At 38.8% G+C, this 18604-nt stretch overlaps 1 protein-coding gene across 1 annotated transcript in view; it reads left to right on the top strand.

Annotated features, from left to right (window-relative positions):
* Positions 1 to 367: 367 nt before the first annotated feature.
* Positions 368 to 18604, top strand: part of LOC121368532 (sodium-dependent dopamine transporter-like) — a 64208-nt gene continuing 45971 nt past the window's right edge. The window contains exons 1-2 of the mRNA XM_041493269.1: positions 368 to 421; positions 13001 to 13085. Coding sequence (XP_041349203.1) covers positions 13022 to 13085 — 64 coding nt within the window. The 5' untranslated portion in view covers positions 368 to 421; positions 13001 to 13021. The remainder of the gene's footprint in view (positions 422 to 13000; positions 13086 to 18604) is intronic.

An 18604-nucleotide genomic window follows, 5' to 3' on the forward strand; every position in this document is an offset into this window, starting at 1 on the left:
GTATGCTGTAGTGATGTCATAGCTTACGATGGTTTTTACGATATCGTAGCGACAAGATAAGTTCGAAAATCTCCAACCAGATTAATTCGGTCAAAATCTGTATACCCCCCCCCCCCCCCCCCCCACACACACACACACACACACACGTAAAAATACGACACCTGGAACCAGTGAAATAGTTCGCGAACGTTAGCGCCGTTTCGCTGTTTGCTGAACGCAAGGCTAATGAACACGCTACGGTATTCATCATGCATAGCACCAGTATACATCTCGCCTTCCTGATACGGATATCCATCAACACGTCACCATGGGACAAATATTGGTGTTAACAGGTGCCAAACCAATCGTGCGATATACAGCGGTATTTGTTAACACCGATCTTTCCCAGTAGTATCTCGTGCTAATCCATTCGTGCGAAACGGTAATGTATTATAGCGTTTTTTAATCATATCATATTGTAATAGTTTATCATTTTAACCAAAGTCTGATCTGTGATGGATCAGAGCATGGCGTTTGTGTAGTATTTATAACCGAAACTGCCAGAGTCAGGATCGTATTTAGGAAATGAGTGAAGAATACGAAACAGTCCCTTCTTAAGTTTAGAAGTGAATCTTTTTTTTTTTTAGCTGAAGAAGGGATTCTGCCCCAAGTTCAGCCAGCAAACGCTTCGCAAACGTTCGCGAACTATTTGATTGGTTCCCGGCGTAACCATTTGGTTTACCGCGAAGCGCATAAACCAGTCGAGCGGCCATTTTTCTGCCCGACCTGGCTGAACTCAGCCCTGTTATTGGGCTCTTTTTTTCTTCCTGTTTTTTTACTGACCCTTACCTTATTCCAATTATAAAAAAAAAAAAAAAGTAAGCATAGCCTTCAGAGTTCCATTTCTGGATAAATTTCTTCCTGTTCTCCATTTCTGTACTTAATGTAAAGTAATATCTTTTACAGCTTTAGCTGGTTTGTCCTGTTAGGCATTTTGAAGTCGCAAACGTTAGATTTTAAACACATACTTCTCGCTATAAAATGAGGTGGGGGGTTTTTCGTAACTGAAATTAGACATATCGTACACGCTATTGTTTAGATTATCCATTTCCGTACAACCGAAGTGGTTTTTGGTCATTTCGGTGTTTTTGACTACAAAATGTATTTTTCTTAATTCGAAAAAATGCATGTACCTCTGAGAAGTAATGGTTATGGAGACGAGCTCAAGTCTTAAGATTAGAGGGTGTCTCAGCGTCACAGACTTTTGTTTTACTCTACTGTAACTTTTGGGGCGGAACGTAGCTCAGTGGTTACAGCGTTCGCTCGATGCGCGGTCGGTGTGAGATCGATCCCCGTCGGTGGGCCCATTGTGCTATTTCTCGTTCCAGCCAATACACCACGACTGGTATATCAAAGGCCGTGGTATGTACTACCCTGCATGTGGGATGGTGCATATAAAAGATCCCTTGCTGCTAATCGGAAAGAGTAGCCCATGAAGTGGCGACAGTGGGTTTCCTCTCTCAATATCTGTGTAGTCCTATGTCTGACGCCATATAACCGTAAATAAAATGTGTTGAGTGCGTCGTTAAATGAAACATGTCTTTCTTTCTTTCTACTGTAACTTTATCCAGATGTGTCACATATTTGTAGATTACCAAACTTAGTGTCCATTTTCAGCTGTTGAAACTAGTTTAATTTGTTTTAATTTTGTTTAACGACACCACTAGAGCACAATGATTTATTAATCATCGGCTATTGGATGTCAAACATTTGGTAATTTTGACATAGTCTTAGAGAGGAAACCCGCTACATTTTTCCATTAGTAGCAAGGATCTTTTATATGCACCATCCCACAGATAGGATAGCACATACCACGGCCTTTGATATACCAGTCGTGGTGCACCGGTTGAAACTAGAGTCAATCCCTTTAGGGCTACCGCTAGTGGGTATTGTGTTTGACACCTGGTGCCGGCTGCCACCAGAGTGAGTTTTAACTACTAACATAGCCGATAATTTGTGCCCAGGACAACGTGCTTGAACCGTAACTAAATATTAGAGATGAAACAAAAAGTTGGAAATGAAAATAGTATGCAACTGCTTAGAGAGTATCCTCTGTTCGGCCACCTTTCATCCGAATAATATTTAAACAGATATATGAGAGCGTAACTTGATAGAAATGTGTCGGAAACAAAATACCCTTATAGCATGAACCATTCTATCATAACGGTGATGAATGTTACATGTGCGTTTAAGTGATACCAAAGAGTCACGACCTCTGACAAAAACAGGTAGAAAATCAAGTAATCACAGTTCCATCATCTCGCGAGACCACTTCCTGTTTAATTTCCGGAACTGCGCAGTCAATATCATTTTGGAATAATGTGTTTCGTTTATTCCGTAATGAGATATCTTACATTCATAGAAAATTGTCCGTGCAATTAACACATATACAACGTATACAAGTGGACGTATGGGTATTTAGACAATTATCCGACCATATATTGATGGATGAATGATGGGTTAAATAGACAGACAGGTATATACATCAAAGGCACTGACTTGTTACTAGACGGTTATTTTATACTGATTGAAAAAAATAAGGGATCACACTAACACTATAACACTAACAGGAAACAGTGACTGCAACGCAAAACCCTCGTGCATAGTGTCAGGAAGTTAACAGTGTATTGACATCCAGTTTCACATTACTGACATAGAGTACCACATTACATCTTTGTACTTTAAACAGACGCCACGACAATAACAGTGGCTGACATTTGGTAGCAGCAGCAGCAGTAGCTGTAGTAGTTAGTAGCAGTTTTAGTTATAGTAACAGTAGTAGTAGTAGATGTAGTAGTAGTAGTAGTAGATGTAGTAGTAGTAGTAGTAGTAGTAGTAGTAGTAGTAGTAGTAGTAGTAGTAGTAGTAGTGGTGGTAGTGGTGGTGGTGGTGGTGGTGGTGGTGGTGGTGGTGCAAGTGGTCTCAATTCAAATATCGGTGTTGGATGTAGGCCTACTATATATATTTCATGTGTTTAGCTTTGATTGATACCAAATAACCGACATTTTTCGTGGAGTGTCGTTAAACATCGATCCATCCATCCATCCATCCATCCATCCATCCATCCACTCATTCATTCATTCATTCATTCATTCATTCATTCATTTTAATAAATTCTCATAGTTCTTTGTCTGTAAAACTGAAGTTCTTCGCGGAATGCTTTTATCATCAACAAACACTACAACAAGAAAATAGAAGAAAAAAAAGAAGAAAAACCCCCCGTAAAGTCACCTTACGAAAAGAAAACATTTTCAATACTGAGAAAAAATGTAACAGGAAACTTGTCCACAGTCAACATCTTTAATACTGAGTAAAAATGTAACAGGACACTTAATACCCCCCTCGTCCACAGTCACCAGTCTCAGAAGGACGATCGCTCGAGATGCCAGAATAAATGGAAGGTGTTTTGGATAGCACGAATTTATCTGGATCACTACGCACTAATACATCTTTATAATCGATTGTAGTACTACTAACATATGTGATCAAAGATGAATTTAAGTCGTATACACTGCTTTGTCTTATTACAATGGGGTTAATAAGAGTGATTCATTCTGAAAGATCTCGTGTCCCGGGACGGATCAATGGACGACCATGATAAATCGTTAAAGTACCTGAGGCGTGAAAATATTTACCGACATTCATAGAAAACAGACCGGCTGGCGCTGATTAAGTAGATTTGCTTAACGTAGTGTTTCTTAACCGCCGGCCCGTGGGTCGGTGCCGGTCAGCAACCGTGTCTTCACCGGTTCCGTCAGGTGCAAAAAAACAAAAAGAAAGAAAAGAAGTCTCGGTCTGTGATAGTTTGTCTCGATCAGCTCTGATGTCTAACACAGAAAGAAAATAGATATTGTAATAAATGAGGTTTTATTGCAATTAAATCAATAAGCGTACGAAACGGGTGTATGTGTCGTGGGGGGGGGGGGGGGAGAGATCCTCAAATTGGGGCAAAATGATAGAGATATTCGGTCGAAATATGCTAAACTGAGACCTTTTTACCATGTATTTCCATCATTCTACCTTCAAAATTAGTTATAATCCATGTAAAACTGCGTAGTGATTCGTTTGCAACCCTTATATAGCTATTTGACGGTAACGGTAATGTGAATAAATTTTGTTTTCCGGATTCGGGTATTTTCATTTAATTCGGGCAAAAAACATCTTGACTCCACGCCTATGATTAAATCCTACAATTAATTTGTCTACAAGTTCGGTCATTTAGAGTCATTTTCAGTTTCAATTTTGATATTAAAGTTTTTTTTTTTTTCAAAGTGAAATAAAATAAAATCCAGATTAACAGAACTGACTACACAAAAACTGGACTTTGTGTTTCTTTGTATGGCGTTTCGGCTGCAATTATTGATCCCAGACAATGTCTTTTGCACTCATCCTCCCGCCAAAAGTGTTTGATTTGATATTATAGTTATCCTGTCTCCAAATCGACTCCACTTATTGAACTCAAATGCACGTTTCTGCTCAGTGTGTAATTTTAAACCAATAAAATTCGCTCATATATCATTTGAAAATCGTATAATAAAGGTGTTTGGTCCCCATGCAACATTGTACATAATTATTATGGATTTCTGTTTAAAGTTTAGTTCCTAGCTGGAAATAATCTAATCGTATGAAGATAATTTCTGTGTTTAGTCACCTACAATTTACTTTTTAAAGTTAATCTGGCACTTCTACAAAATAGTTTTGTTTAACGACACCACTAGATCATATTCATTTATAATCCATAGGCTATTGAATATCAAACATTTGATAATTCTGACACGTCATAGAAATAACCCTTACAATTTCCCCATTAGCAATAAGCGATCTCTTGAAGGCACGTTACCACAGACACAACAACACATACCACAGAATTTGATATATCAGTCGCGGGGCACTGGTACGAATAAATGTTTATATTGGTGACCATTTGAAGTTTTATGAACTGTCAAACATCCTGGTGATTAAGTAAGACATATTTCTAAACTACCAATGAACACCACTCCCATACTCACTTTATCTTAATTCATACGACATGCGCACCCATGTAATATACCTTCTTATATATTTACCATTTCGCAAAATAATCAACCATTTATTGAACTTAAATGCAGGTTTCTGCTCAGGGTGGGATTACGGATGAAAGGAAACAATGGCGACAAGACTTCGACGGATTGATTTTCAGCAAAATTCTTTTATCAGCTACCTGTGTGACAGCCTTTTCTCATTTCTGGTTGGGCATACGCCGAGTCTCGGTCTGTTGTGTGGAAAACACTATCGGTAAATACGGCGATAGATCACGGTTCACAAGGTGCTCGAGATACATTATTTTACAATTAGGTACAATTGTTAAACACAATATACGTTTCGATCCCCTGGCTTAATCTATCGATGTTGAATTCGATAATATCGATACTTAGGTAGTCAAAGCCTCGGTCCGCATTGACTGGAGAAAAATATCTGACTTTACAGACTCTTTGACAAAGCAAGTTACGGCTATTTCGAAGTATTATTATAATATTCGTGTATATTAATTGAGCTGGTGTAGATTGCTGTTTGAAAAAAAATATATGGGATGGACGGTTAAAGGAACGAAATTAATAAATGAGTAGGTGGATGGATGGATTGACAGATGGATAGTTGGATGGATGGATGGATGGATAAGTCGGTGGATGGATGGGTGGACGAATGAATGGATTAATGGATGGTGAATACATGGTTGAATGGATAGATGAAATGATGAAATGATGGCTGGATAGATGAAAGGAGTCGGCAGATGGATGGATCGATGGATGGATAGATATATATATATATAGATGAATAGATGGAAGAATGAATAGATGGTTGCGTAGGTAGTTTGGGGTATGTACATAATAGTACTGGAAACGGACGATTAAATTTTCGTCTTAACATTTCGATTTAATAACTCGAATCTTCGATTTAGTTAACTGAAATGATGTGACGGTATATGCTCTTAATTTCTTTTCGCCTGTGGCGATATTAATTGTTTTAGAAGGCCGTGTGCAGTTCCAAATGCACTTAGCCCAGATGGGCAACTTGTTACGTAATACCCCTGCGCGACGGTGGTCGTGCTCTGTGCTTAATACACACCCAGCGAGGTGCGGAGGCCATGTGGCGAGTAGTTACGTAATACCTCTGCGAGTGCGGTTTCGACGACCGTGATTTTGGCGACCAAGGCGTCAGTAAGTCTGACGATCAGAGAAAAATATGCCGGCGTGGTGGTTGTGGAAAATCCATATGATACGGGAGGTACCGCCTTGTACCCCAAGGCGATATTCGCTGTCTCTGAGAGTTTTGAATAAATAGCTAGTATTTTAGAGATATCAAGCAGAACTAGGAAGGCTCCAGGGGATCACGGACGTCGTCCACTGAACGATCTATATTAGTTCAGACGGGACTTTGGTAAATATATTATTTCTGCTCTGTTGTATAACCTTGATGTGATTGATGTGACTTTAAATATTTTAATACTGTATTATACCAATATTCTTTAGACAGTGTCTTCGGTCATCTGACGAAGTAAATCGTAGACTTATTGTTCTAACATTATACGAGTATTTGGTAATATAAAGCTTAGCCAGTCATCCTAGAGGACCTAGGTAAACTGTAGGTTATTGTCTTTATTGTGATAGGTACCAGTATTAATTCTGTATTACAAGGTTATTGAATGAGTAGTTAGGGTTAATTAAAAATTAACCAGTTAGGAATAGTGTTGTAATTCCTTTATTAATTGAGTTTCCCTGGAAGCGTTTCTCCATTATCACACGTGTGTGTGTTAGCGTTTCTCATTTATCACACGTGTGGGTGTTGTGTCACGGTGAAGTGATTAGCATATTGTGTAAACTAGACACCTAGACATTAACTAATTTAGTGATCAGTTCTGGGTTGTTATTAGTGTTGTTATTAATTAACTACTACGGCAGTACATTTGTCAGCGTAGGTTAATACAGATTCCAAAGTGTATTGTGTTTTTGTTGTGTTTTCTAGTGAACTAAACGTGCTATAATCATATATACTTGTATAAGATCTTATCTCTGTTCATACCTAGAGACGAGCCACAGCGGGTATAACTGCCTGTTACAGAGAGATCTAATAGATATACAGTTAGGAGAGATATTTGGACAATCGTGTTTCATTCAGTTACGGGTATTGTAGAATCCCCGTGACAAATGACATTTTAACTTATCTCACTTAAAGACCGGCCTCGGTGGCGTCTTGGTTAAGCCATCGGTCTACAGGCTGGTAGGTACTGGGTTCGGATCCCAGTCGAGGCATGGGATTTTTAATCCAGATACCGACTCCAAACCCTGAGTGAGTGCTCAGCAAGGCTCAATGGGTAGGTGTAAACCACTTGCACCGACCAGTGATCCATAATTGGTTCAACAAAGGCCATGGTTTGTGCTATCCCGCCTGTGGAAAGCGCAAATAAAAGATCCCTTGCTGCCTGTCGTAAAAGAGTAGCCTGTGTGGCAACAGCGGGTTTCCTCTAAAAAACAGTTTCAGAATGATCATATGTTTGACGTCCAATAGCCGATGATAAGATCAAAAATCAATGTGCTCTAGTGGCGTTGTTAAATAAAACAAACTTTACTTTATCTCACTTAATTATATTGGTATCAGTGGTGGTTATTTAAGATGTTATCGACTAACAGAGACTTTTTAACAATTGTAATTACATATCAAATATATTTTTTCTGCACAAAATATTAGTGGCTGTATATTAAATGTGTTTCTGATCGTAGAAATATTTTATTAGTCGGAAACATCTTACAATGCAGCAAACTCAGGAATGTCGCTTTAAACAAAACAAACTTTTTAGGTTTTTTATATTGGTACCAGAACAGCTTTTCTCCGAATAACAGGTCATGGAACCCCATCTGGATCCTTAGGATTACTTTGTTATGTCCCATAAAAGTTTGGGCTTGTTATGCATTTATAATGTATTTAAGCAAAGTGAACGTTTTTCTCTCCATTTAGCCAAAGGACTAAATAAATATATTTGAGTATTTAGTGATTTTGGTAGCTGCTTCGTTACGATTTAAGTAGCAGCATTTCAGGAAAATGGTTTAATCTTTACGGTAAAACTATTATGTTCTCACTAATTATTTTGCTAAAGCATTGATTTAGACTACATTAAAGATTTATGTGGCTTTTCACAGTGTTTTTTCCCCTCCTGATTGACTAAATCGACACACAAACAAAAAGCAAAAATGCAACATACAGAAGAATGTAACATTTCAAAACTGGAATAAAGTTTAAACAATATATATATATATGAAATATATATATATATATATATATATATATATATATATATATAATCATCTATGCCTGAACAAGATCATAAAACCTACGACATGAAACTATGCCCACAGACGCCATCATCCATTTTAAATCAATACCTTCTTGAAAACATACTCTACGCTTGTTAGTACAGCCCTTGTGTCTGTGGAGAGGATATTCAACAAATCGTTAGCAGTGAAGTTAATGTAAAGATTAATAATTATAACGATACACGTCGCTGGCCGGAACGTCCGGAAGGCTCGGTGCAGAACGAGTCACTGTGAAAGCATTGGAAATCAGGACATCGCTTCCAGTATCCCGCGACATTGCATTGTCTCAAGCCTATTGGCGGACATGCTCCGCCGTACTCTAATATTATTGATACAGCCACGCGTCGCATACGTTGTAGTCATTTTCTAGGGCTTGCAATTATGGGTTCTGTGTTAAGGGCAGTCACAGAATATATTTTGAAAAGGGTGGGTTTAGTACCAAGATTTTTATTTCATGTCTGTTGAGTCGGGGCGCTTATTTAGCTCAGTCGGTTGTGTGATCGCTTGAGGTACTTGCGTCGCAGGATCGCACCACCTCGGTTGATCCATTCAACTGATTGGATTTGTTTTTTTCTTTTCCAACCAGTGCACCACAATTAATCAAAGGTCGTGGTATGTGTTTTTCTGTCTGTAGGAAAGTGCATATAAAAGATCCCGTACTGCATTAGGAAAATATGTAGCGGGTTTCCTCTGTAACTACGTCAGAATTACCAAATGTTTGATATCCAATAACCGATGATTAATTAATCAACGCGCTCTAGTGGTATCGTTAAACAAAACAAACAAACTTTGTCTGTTGAGTCTGCCATATGTGGGGTTTTGGGTTTTTTTTTTTTTATATTTGGTTTAAATTTTAACAGTATTTGTCAGTGGTGATGTATACAAAAACTGCCTCTACTCCCACCACCACACCCCCGTGTGATAAATTTTGGACCCGCCCTAACCGGAATGAAAGAAATGGCTAGACTACCGCACTCAGGTCTGATATTAATGTGCATACGGGAAACGTGGAAAACCGTGACGTAACCAGGGTAACAGGCGTCAAACCCAAAACCACAGCTTCACAAAGAAGAGACTTGATTATTTCATGTCATTATCTGTCACCGTGAATTTGTTGGTTTTAACCTTTTTGTACTGTCTTTTGTTTATTTATAGCCTGCTTGTTGAAATAATTTTAAAGCTGTAGTTTGGTCCATCGTTGGATCACTATCGCAGCAAATGTCCCACGTTTGGTATATCAAAGGCCGTGGCATGTGATGTGGTCTTTGTGAGCAAGTGCTTATAAAAGATCCCTTGCTGCTATTCCGTGAGAATAGGCTGTGCGGCGGTAGCGGGTTTCCTCTCCTACGATCTAGACCAATTACTGCAATAATCATATGTTAGATAAAAAAAAAAAGAGCTTTAGTTTAAAACATGCAGAGGAGTCTTTAAAAGTATATTCAACACTTAAAACTAGTTGTAGAACTCATTTAGTTATCAGTAAGAAGAAAAAACACGGAAGTATTTCAAGTGACATTGTTAAAGATAAAAGGTTAATATATTTTTTAATAAAACCACTATGGCACCTTGATGTCAAACCCTTGGTAACTCTGGTACAGTCTTCAGAGGAAACCCGCTATATTTTCCCATTATCATCTAGGGATATTTTGTACACAGTTTACCATGTACAGGACAACACATACCCCGGCCTTTGATATACCAGTCATGAAGCACTGGTTGGGACGGGAAAAGGTCAATGCCTACGCTAAGGACGTTCATTAACTTATTAACATTAACATTAACTTATTTCCGTGTGTATATCCAATTACGGTTCTAGCAGGCTGACCTGGGCACATACTTCAGCTAGTTGGGCTGTCTGTCCATGACAGTAGGTTAATGGTTAGCTGTACGTGAGAGAGACGTCGTGTAGTGCCCCCTCACACCTACCCACTGAGTCGTTAAAACTCGCTCTGAGTGGGAGCCGATACCGGGATGCGAACCCAGTACCTACCAGCCTTATTATGTCCGATGGCTTAACCACGACACCACCGAGGCCGGTGAGAACGTTACATCCAACGATTCAAGCACCTCAGGTGAGCGCTCTACCGACTGAGCTAAATCCAGTGTCTTCAAAAGACAGTGTTTACTCTAACAGAAATATATAGCAGTAGTAATACGCTGTAGTAACATTTGAAAAACACGTCATCTTAGTAATGGTGCCGCAACATGGCATATATCGATATATTATCTACTGTCGGCGGAAGTAATTCAGTGATAAGCATGTAGGGATGGTTTCACAGTCATATCTTCAAGAACGGATCAAAGCTTAAGTAATGGTTTAAGGGGAAAACAAAACAATAGCACATACTGGAGACAAGTGCAGGAAATGACAGAGCGTTAAAGGCGTATGACTCTCTTAAAGGGACGCGGGCAGAACGTAGCCCAGTGGTACAGCGCTCGGTCGATGCGCGGTCGGTCTGGGATCGATCCGCGTCGGTGGGCCCATTGGGCTATTTCTCGTTCCACCCAGTGCACTGGTATATCAAAGGCTGTGGTATGTACTACCCTGTCTGTGGGATGGTGCATATAAAAGATCCCTTGCTGCTAATCGAAAAGAGTAGCCCATGAAGTGGTGACAGCGGGTTTCCTCTCTCATTATCTGTATGGTCCTTAACCATATGTTTGACGCCATATAACCGTAAATAAAATGTATTGAGCGCGTCGTTAAATAAAAAAAGGTTTTCTTTCTCTTAAAGGGCCAGTCCTGAGTTTTCTGCCATTATTAAGATGTTGCCGACTAACAGAGACTTTTTTAATGACTGTAATTCACATTAAATATATTTTTCTGCATAATATATCAATGGCTGTATATTACACGTGTTTCTAATCATCCTAGGACACATATCATTTTACTTCCTAATATGTTTTCAGGACATACGGAATTATTGGGAAGGGAGAAAATGTTTGATTTAACGACTCACTCAACACATTTTATTTACGGTTATATGGCGTCGGACATATGGTTAAGGACCACACAGATATTGAGAGAGGAGTCCCGCTGTCGTCACTTCGTGGGCTACTCTTTTCGGTTGGCAGCAAGGGATCTTTTATATGCACCATCCCACAGACATGATAACACATACCACTCCCTATCGGTCGTGGTGCACTGGCTGGAGCGAGAAATGCCCCCACGGGCCCAATGACGGGGGAAATTATTGGGAGTAGAAACCCAGTTTGGGCTACTTACAGACAGTAGGACGATAAGAAACAAATTGAATATACAAACACTAATATTTTAACCAAGAACGTGATTTTAATTGCTACAAAATTGCATTGGCCAGAAACATGTTACAATGACAGTAAACTCAGGACAGTGCCTTTAAAAATACATGGCTTTTTTTCTTTTTCTTTTCTTTTTTGGGGTGGGGGTGGGGAGGGGGAGGGGCAGGGGGAGGGTGGAAAGGCTGAGAAGCGCAAGACAAATGTGTAGGTTATTATACACCTAGATATAAATTTCACGTGACTACATGTGAAAAATTACTATTTTAAGAAAGGAACAAAATCTTAGACACAAATACCATAGTGTTGTTAGAGGATCACGTACCTTTAAATTTAGCTTTGAATGGCTCAAATGGCGCTGAAGTGAGGACATGGAGCCCGAGTTCAGCCAAAGAAAACGCCCGTTATACGTTAAACAGATTACTGAACGACCACGTTGTTAGCGTAGCTCGCTGTTGCTGTTGTTGAACTCAGTTCGAGTTTATGGCTCGGTACGTCAAGCGACAAGACAGGCAGAATCTTTATTTATAGCCTCAACTTGTATTAAAAAAAATCTTAATAGCCAAAACAGATATCAGTGTTTAAAATCGAATATACAAGTCATTCCAGTGTAGTTATGAAAGACTTCATAACAAAGAATATAACACGTTGGTATATATTGTTTACTTATATTTATATTTAAACAGAATCGACTTGAAGCTAATATGAAAGTGTGCACACACACATACACACACCCATCATCGCCCTCTCTATCTCACCCCCCCCCCCCCCCCCCCCCACCCTCTCTCTCTCTCTCTCTCTCTCTCTCTCTCTCTCTCTCTCTCTCCTCTTACCTCTTATCTCCTTATCTCTCTATCTCCTCTCTCTCTCCCCCCCTCTCTCTCTCTCTCTCTCTCTCTCTCTCTCTCTCTCTCTCTCTCTCTCTCTCTCTCTTTCTGTCTGTCTCTTCATTTATTTGTCTCCTCTATTGCTTTCTCTCATTCACTCTGTCCATATCCGCCTCTCTCTCTCTCTCTCTCTCTTCTCTCTTCTCTCTCTCTCTCTCTCTCTCTCTCTCTCCCCCCTCTCTCTCTCCCCCCTCTCTCTCTCTCTCCCTCCCCTCTCTCTCTCTCTCTCTCTCTCTCTCTCTCTCTCTCTGTATGTGTCACTGCCTTTGTCTTTTTCTTTGTGTTTCACTCCCTCCAGTAGCGTGTACTTCATTTCGTCTTCTGCATCTTTGATTGTGTTTTTAATGCTGTTTACTGAACTGAAATAAGCTAAAAACTAAACAAATAAAATAAGAAATTATGACTGAAAAAGATCGAGTCGGGTTAACCTGTTGTTAGTTAAGGCCTTATATATTTTGAATATTGCAGGTGACGGACGCCGCAATCACGATGGGAAGCGAAAAGGAAGAAGTGGGGAACCAGGCAGAAGACATCACAAACATTGCCCTACAAGGTATGCAGCTATTTAGCAATGAGATGCTTTCTCTTCTCGTTGTTCTCACAGTAATAGACACAAACAGTATTCTGGTATCTTGACGATATTGTTTTTACATTGTCGAGCATGCAACCATTAACCTATGAAGGATATCACGAACATTTCCCTACAAGATACGCAACTATTTAGCATTGAGATGTTTTTTCTCTTCTAGTAGTTCTCACAGTATTAAACAAAAACAATATGTATGTGTCTCACCCCTAGTGTTCTTACATCGTCGAGCATGCAAACTTTAGCCTGCGTAGGACATCACGAACATTTTCCTACAATGTGTGCAGCAGGCTGCAGTGAGATGCTTTCTTTTTTCGTATTAAACAAAAACAATATTCTAGATGGCGTGTGTGGAAAACAGAAACTAATTCAGCTTAGCATACCCTCTGGCAACTTTGGAATCAAAAAAAAGAAAACAAAAGCATGTGCATGGACGTCAGAAGCTGAAAGCAACTGTGTGTGGGGGGAGGGGGAAGTTATACATTAATAGATCTAAAAGTTCAACACCGGGGGAGGGAAATGCATAATAAGCAGAGTATGGAGTGACATTTAATAACTATAAAAAGTATACAATCTTGTCATATTTTATTTTTATTCTCTACCTCACTAGGTCAATGGTGCCTTAAGTCAATATGGCATACGAAGGTTATTTCCCGGCTTTATGATAAGATATAACAATTAGTTCCTTTAAATATGAATACTTTATGATTTTTATCCATAAATTCCGTAAAACTTGGAATTTAAGTATGTTTGTCCGTTCTTTATTTATAAATTAGATAATCATTAACACTTTCAAATTCTAAATATTTCAGACTATTTCATCGTTGTTTTAAACGATTTAAGACTTTTGGATATATACCCTTATTAGTTGGACATGCTTTGAAAAGAGTTTTTTCTATGGCCTTATATTTCGTTTTGTTACTGTATGATCATTTTATCACTATGCACAGTATGTATTTGAAGACTGTCTCAGCTTGTTTGTGGCGTGTTTCATTAATGCCAATGTGTTAAGCAGCTTGTTACATCTCTTATTGTTGGGTTATGGTATAAGATATTAGTAGCCAAACTGCAGGAAACGACATGAAAAGAAAATAGCAAACCTTCTCAAATTTGTCAGAGATCTTTTAAAATCTTTGACAATACTTAATTTATTCAGTGTCAAATGTGAAGTTTAAAAGCGTCGATTCGATTTTAATTAAAGAATGTCTGTGAAATGTCTAGACATAAAAATAATATATTCATTATACATATATTTTCTTATTATATCAGTGTAAGTTTCGTATGCGTAAAGTAAGTCATCGTGGTTCAATGTGGTTATATTTTTAAAGGTACATTCTCAACTTTTGTCTTAAACATTTTTAATCTTCACATTTAATACACCTTGTTGATAAAAATCATAAATACGATTATTTTTGTATGTAAAAATACAACACCAACAAACAAACAAACAAACAAAGAGCAAAAACAACAACAACACCGCTAATTGTGGAATTGCACGCAAACATCAAAACACCATTTTTGGATTCTTACCCCCCCCCCCCTAAAAAAAAAAAAATAAAAAAAAATAATAAAAATAAAAATAAATAAATAAGAAAAAACCCTTTACAAAAACATGTTAGTAGTATACCTGTTAGCTGTTAGGCAGAAATTTCGCACAGTGTTGAATATCCTTTAATGACAACACGGTAAAATACGAGATTATAAAACTGCAATCAGAGATGCCAAAACAAAATCAACATCTTCATCATAACAATACTGTTCAGTGTTCTTTGTACCAGTGTTTGCTGTTTTACTCTGGGGCTTGTTTAAACAGCGCGAGAAAACAAAGTACAACGATAAAGCATTCATCATATATGCTTCAACATCTAGTACCACTGATAAAAATCAGAATAAAGTTGTTTTAAAAACTGTATATTTTCAGCGATGCAAAACCCATGCGGCGTAACGTAATAAAAGTCGGTTATCGGTCCAAACAGTGTGCTGTCCAAACAATGACGATTAGACGAAAGAGCAAGAAAAAACAAACAGACATAATATATCTTAAACTGCCATTCTTAGATACGCTGCGAACAAAACAACCCCCAACATTATTGCAAAAAATGATATCTTGTATATACATGTATATACATTTTAAAGACACTGGATTATTGTTCCATACCTTAAGCTAAAAGCCACTTAAAACAAGGAAGGTAATTGTTTATTTAGCGACACACTCAACACATTTTATTTACGGACATATGGTTAAGGACCACACAGATTTTGAGGGAGAAAACCCGCTGTCGCCTCTTCATGGGCTACTCTTTTCGATTAGCAGCAAGGGATCTTTTATATGCACCACCTCATAGACAGGATATCACATACTACGGCATTTGATGTACCAGTCGTAGTGCACTGGCTGGAACTTAAAACAATACCAGAAACAAGATTTTTTTTTTTTAAATCATAAACGAATAAAACAATCTTTGTTTTCATTCTTTCATAGCTGTTTTAAAACAAAAACAAACAAACCATATTTATTCTTATCGTAATTAAATTGTTTCTCGTTAACTTTTTGTTTTTAGACGTGAAGCAAATCAGCGTGACAAAAAGTAATTTAGCAATAACTTCTTGTACGCGAGCACATAAAACAAAGATAAACCTCCAGTGTGTGTGTGTGTGTGTGTGTGTGTGGGTGTGTGTGTGTGTTGTTGTGGGGTTTTTTTTTTTTCTTGTTGCTGGTTGGCAGTTTATTTAGTATAAAGGTCATATACCTATAACAAAATCAGAAGGCTTTTATACATTCAGCGCATAAAACAACGCCAAAGTCATGATAATATAACCCAGCTATTCGGTTTATACCTACGGCTGATAACAATCCCTGCAATTGCCCACGGCAATTAGCAATGCCGTGGAGATTGCCGTTGAGTTATTTTTATTCTCCACGGCACTTTTGTTTTTTGATGGAGACTATATTCGATTTTCTTTTTCCACGGCAGGCTTTTGTGCCGTAAATGTTTTCTTAATTGGAGGGGTTGTGATAGTAACCTGAAAACGACATTGGTAGTTTAATGGTTAGACCATTGATCTTAAGGTCTATAGGGGTGTTGGTAGGTAGGTATATGCTGTAGGACTGTTTAGAGTTACCTAATTTTAAGCCGGTACTTTATATCTCCAAATTGATGTAAATGTTTGATGGAGAAAACAATGGTGTGAGTTACGCGGTGGGGTGAGAGATATGCCATGGAATCAAAAATTATATCTTTGGTCAGTTATATTTCTAAAACGCCTTTATCGATCATATTTTACGTTTTTAAAACAACAGACAGACAGACAGACAGTTTATTCAGTAAAAGGCCTCTGGCCCAAAATACAATCAATTTAAGAGCATGCGTTACATGATTTAGTCACATAACGGTCTGCCATTTAAATTTATATTATAGTAATAGTAAGGCACTGCATTTATAAAACAACAGTAATATAGAGTTAAAAGTTTGTTTTGTTTAACGACACCACTAGAGCACATTGATTTATTAATCATCGGTTATTGGATGTCAAACATTTGGTAACTTTGACCAAGTCAAAGAGAGGAAACCCGCTACATGTTTCCATTAGTAGCAAGGCATCTTTTATATGCACCATCCCACAGACAGAATAGCACATACAACGGCCTTTGTTATACCAGTCGTGGAGCACTGTCTGACAGGAGACATAGCCCAATGGGCTCACCGACCGGGGATCCATCCTAGACTGATTTCACATCAGACGAACTCTTTGTCACTGAGCTAGGTCTCACGCCCTAATTAATATATATTGAAACTTCTCAAAACCGGACCCTATATAAACCGGAATTCCCTAAAACCCCGGACATTTTTCAATGTCGTTTTTAAAAAATTAGTACAGAACATAACCTTTCGAAACTGGATACCTCGTTGAACCGGACATTTTACTTGGTCTCGGGGGTATCCGGTTTAGAGGGGTTTCACCGTAGATGTTTATCGTAATACATGTACACACATCATTTAAATAGTTTAAGGTATTCTTTTACAATTCATGAATAATAAATACAAAAGGGGAAAACATGTATATATGCACGTCTATGAGATATTTTTAAAAACCGCACGTACTTTAGCATATTTCTGGGTGTGGGAACATATAATTGTTCTCTATGAAACGTTATCTTACAATCATGCACTTGTAACCGCTGTCGCAATCTCTATAATAATATCACATGTCAATCATTCATTGAATTACAAATGTTCGTGCTCATTCAATTTACGCTTCAAACGCGCGAACGTGTGTTTGCAACCCAGAAGCTTCCGTCGTCTGCCTTGAGAGGGGGGGGGGGGGGGGGGGGGGGGGGGGGGGGGGGGGTGGTAAGAAAAAAAGAAGAAGAAAATACAATGGTTTATTGACCTGCACAGATTATAGGGTTTGGTAAGGGAAGGAGTGGAACTTCAAAAGAGTGTTTCTACAGTACTCCAAGAGTACAGTCAAACATGTGTTTAGCAGCCTCCAAAGGGAGTATTCAAAGGTGGCCTTTTGAGACAGGTCGCTGTTTAGTACAGATCAAATTATCTTATATCAGATGATTTGGGAGAATGAAAAAAAAATGTGACCTCTTAAGGTAGGTAGGTAACTGGCTTAACGTCCTCATACCACTAGGGTTTCGAACACGCCCATCCCGAGTCCGGCCTCCCGATAAGATCGGGGGCCCGACTCGAGACTGACTTCTTAAGACAGGTGGCTGCTCAATACAGGTCAGATTATCTTATATCAGATGATTTGGGAGAATCGAAAAAAATGTGACCTCTTGATACAGATGTCAGCTACAGCAAGTTTGGATGTACTAATACATTATACGACGCTGGTCTTGCCCAGAAACACCATACCTAGCCTACAATGCTATTACATCTCTCCATCCGAAATTCGCGGGTGAGCACCTCCAGAGAACACTGGTCCTTCCCTTGGATCCGCGCCTGAACAAAATACTTGACTTGTAGATTTAAACGCCAAACGTGTACACTAACCAAGTGATATTCTAAATTACAAACCACGGTGAATAGCCAGTTAAGGTTACACATTGTTAGTTTAAATGTAGCCGCGAAGACGGAGCAAATAATAGCATCGATTAATTAGTATCGCTTAATAGACTAGACTATAGATTATTGAAATTAAGTACGCGGCTTATTTCACTGGACCGCACGGCGGGGCTTGTTCGACAATAGGTTTCTCACGGTATCAGCTGCCCGCGCGGAGTGATCCGTATGTTTGCCGCCAAGGCGAGAGCGGCCTCGGAGTGTGATCCATCCCGGTGGTGTTTGGATGCCAGTCAGAGAACAGCATGCGATGAATAGCCCATTGAGGAGGGATAGCTTCATTTAGAGCTGTTTGGCTATTGATCCGGGCTGCCAAGATTGGCAAATCGTGTCGCACGTGTAGAAAGACTTGTAATGCACGGCTTAATGCCACTTAAGCCCAATGAAATAGATTAACTGCAAATAGATCTA

This window comes from Gigantopelta aegis, chromosome 3 (assembly GCF_016097555.1).
Source record: "Gigantopelta aegis isolate Gae_Host chromosome 3, Gae_host_genome, whole genome shotgun sequence".
In the NCBI taxonomy this organism is placed as follows: Eukaryota; Metazoa; Mollusca; class Gastropoda; order Neomphalida; family Peltospiridae; genus Gigantopelta; species Gigantopelta aegis.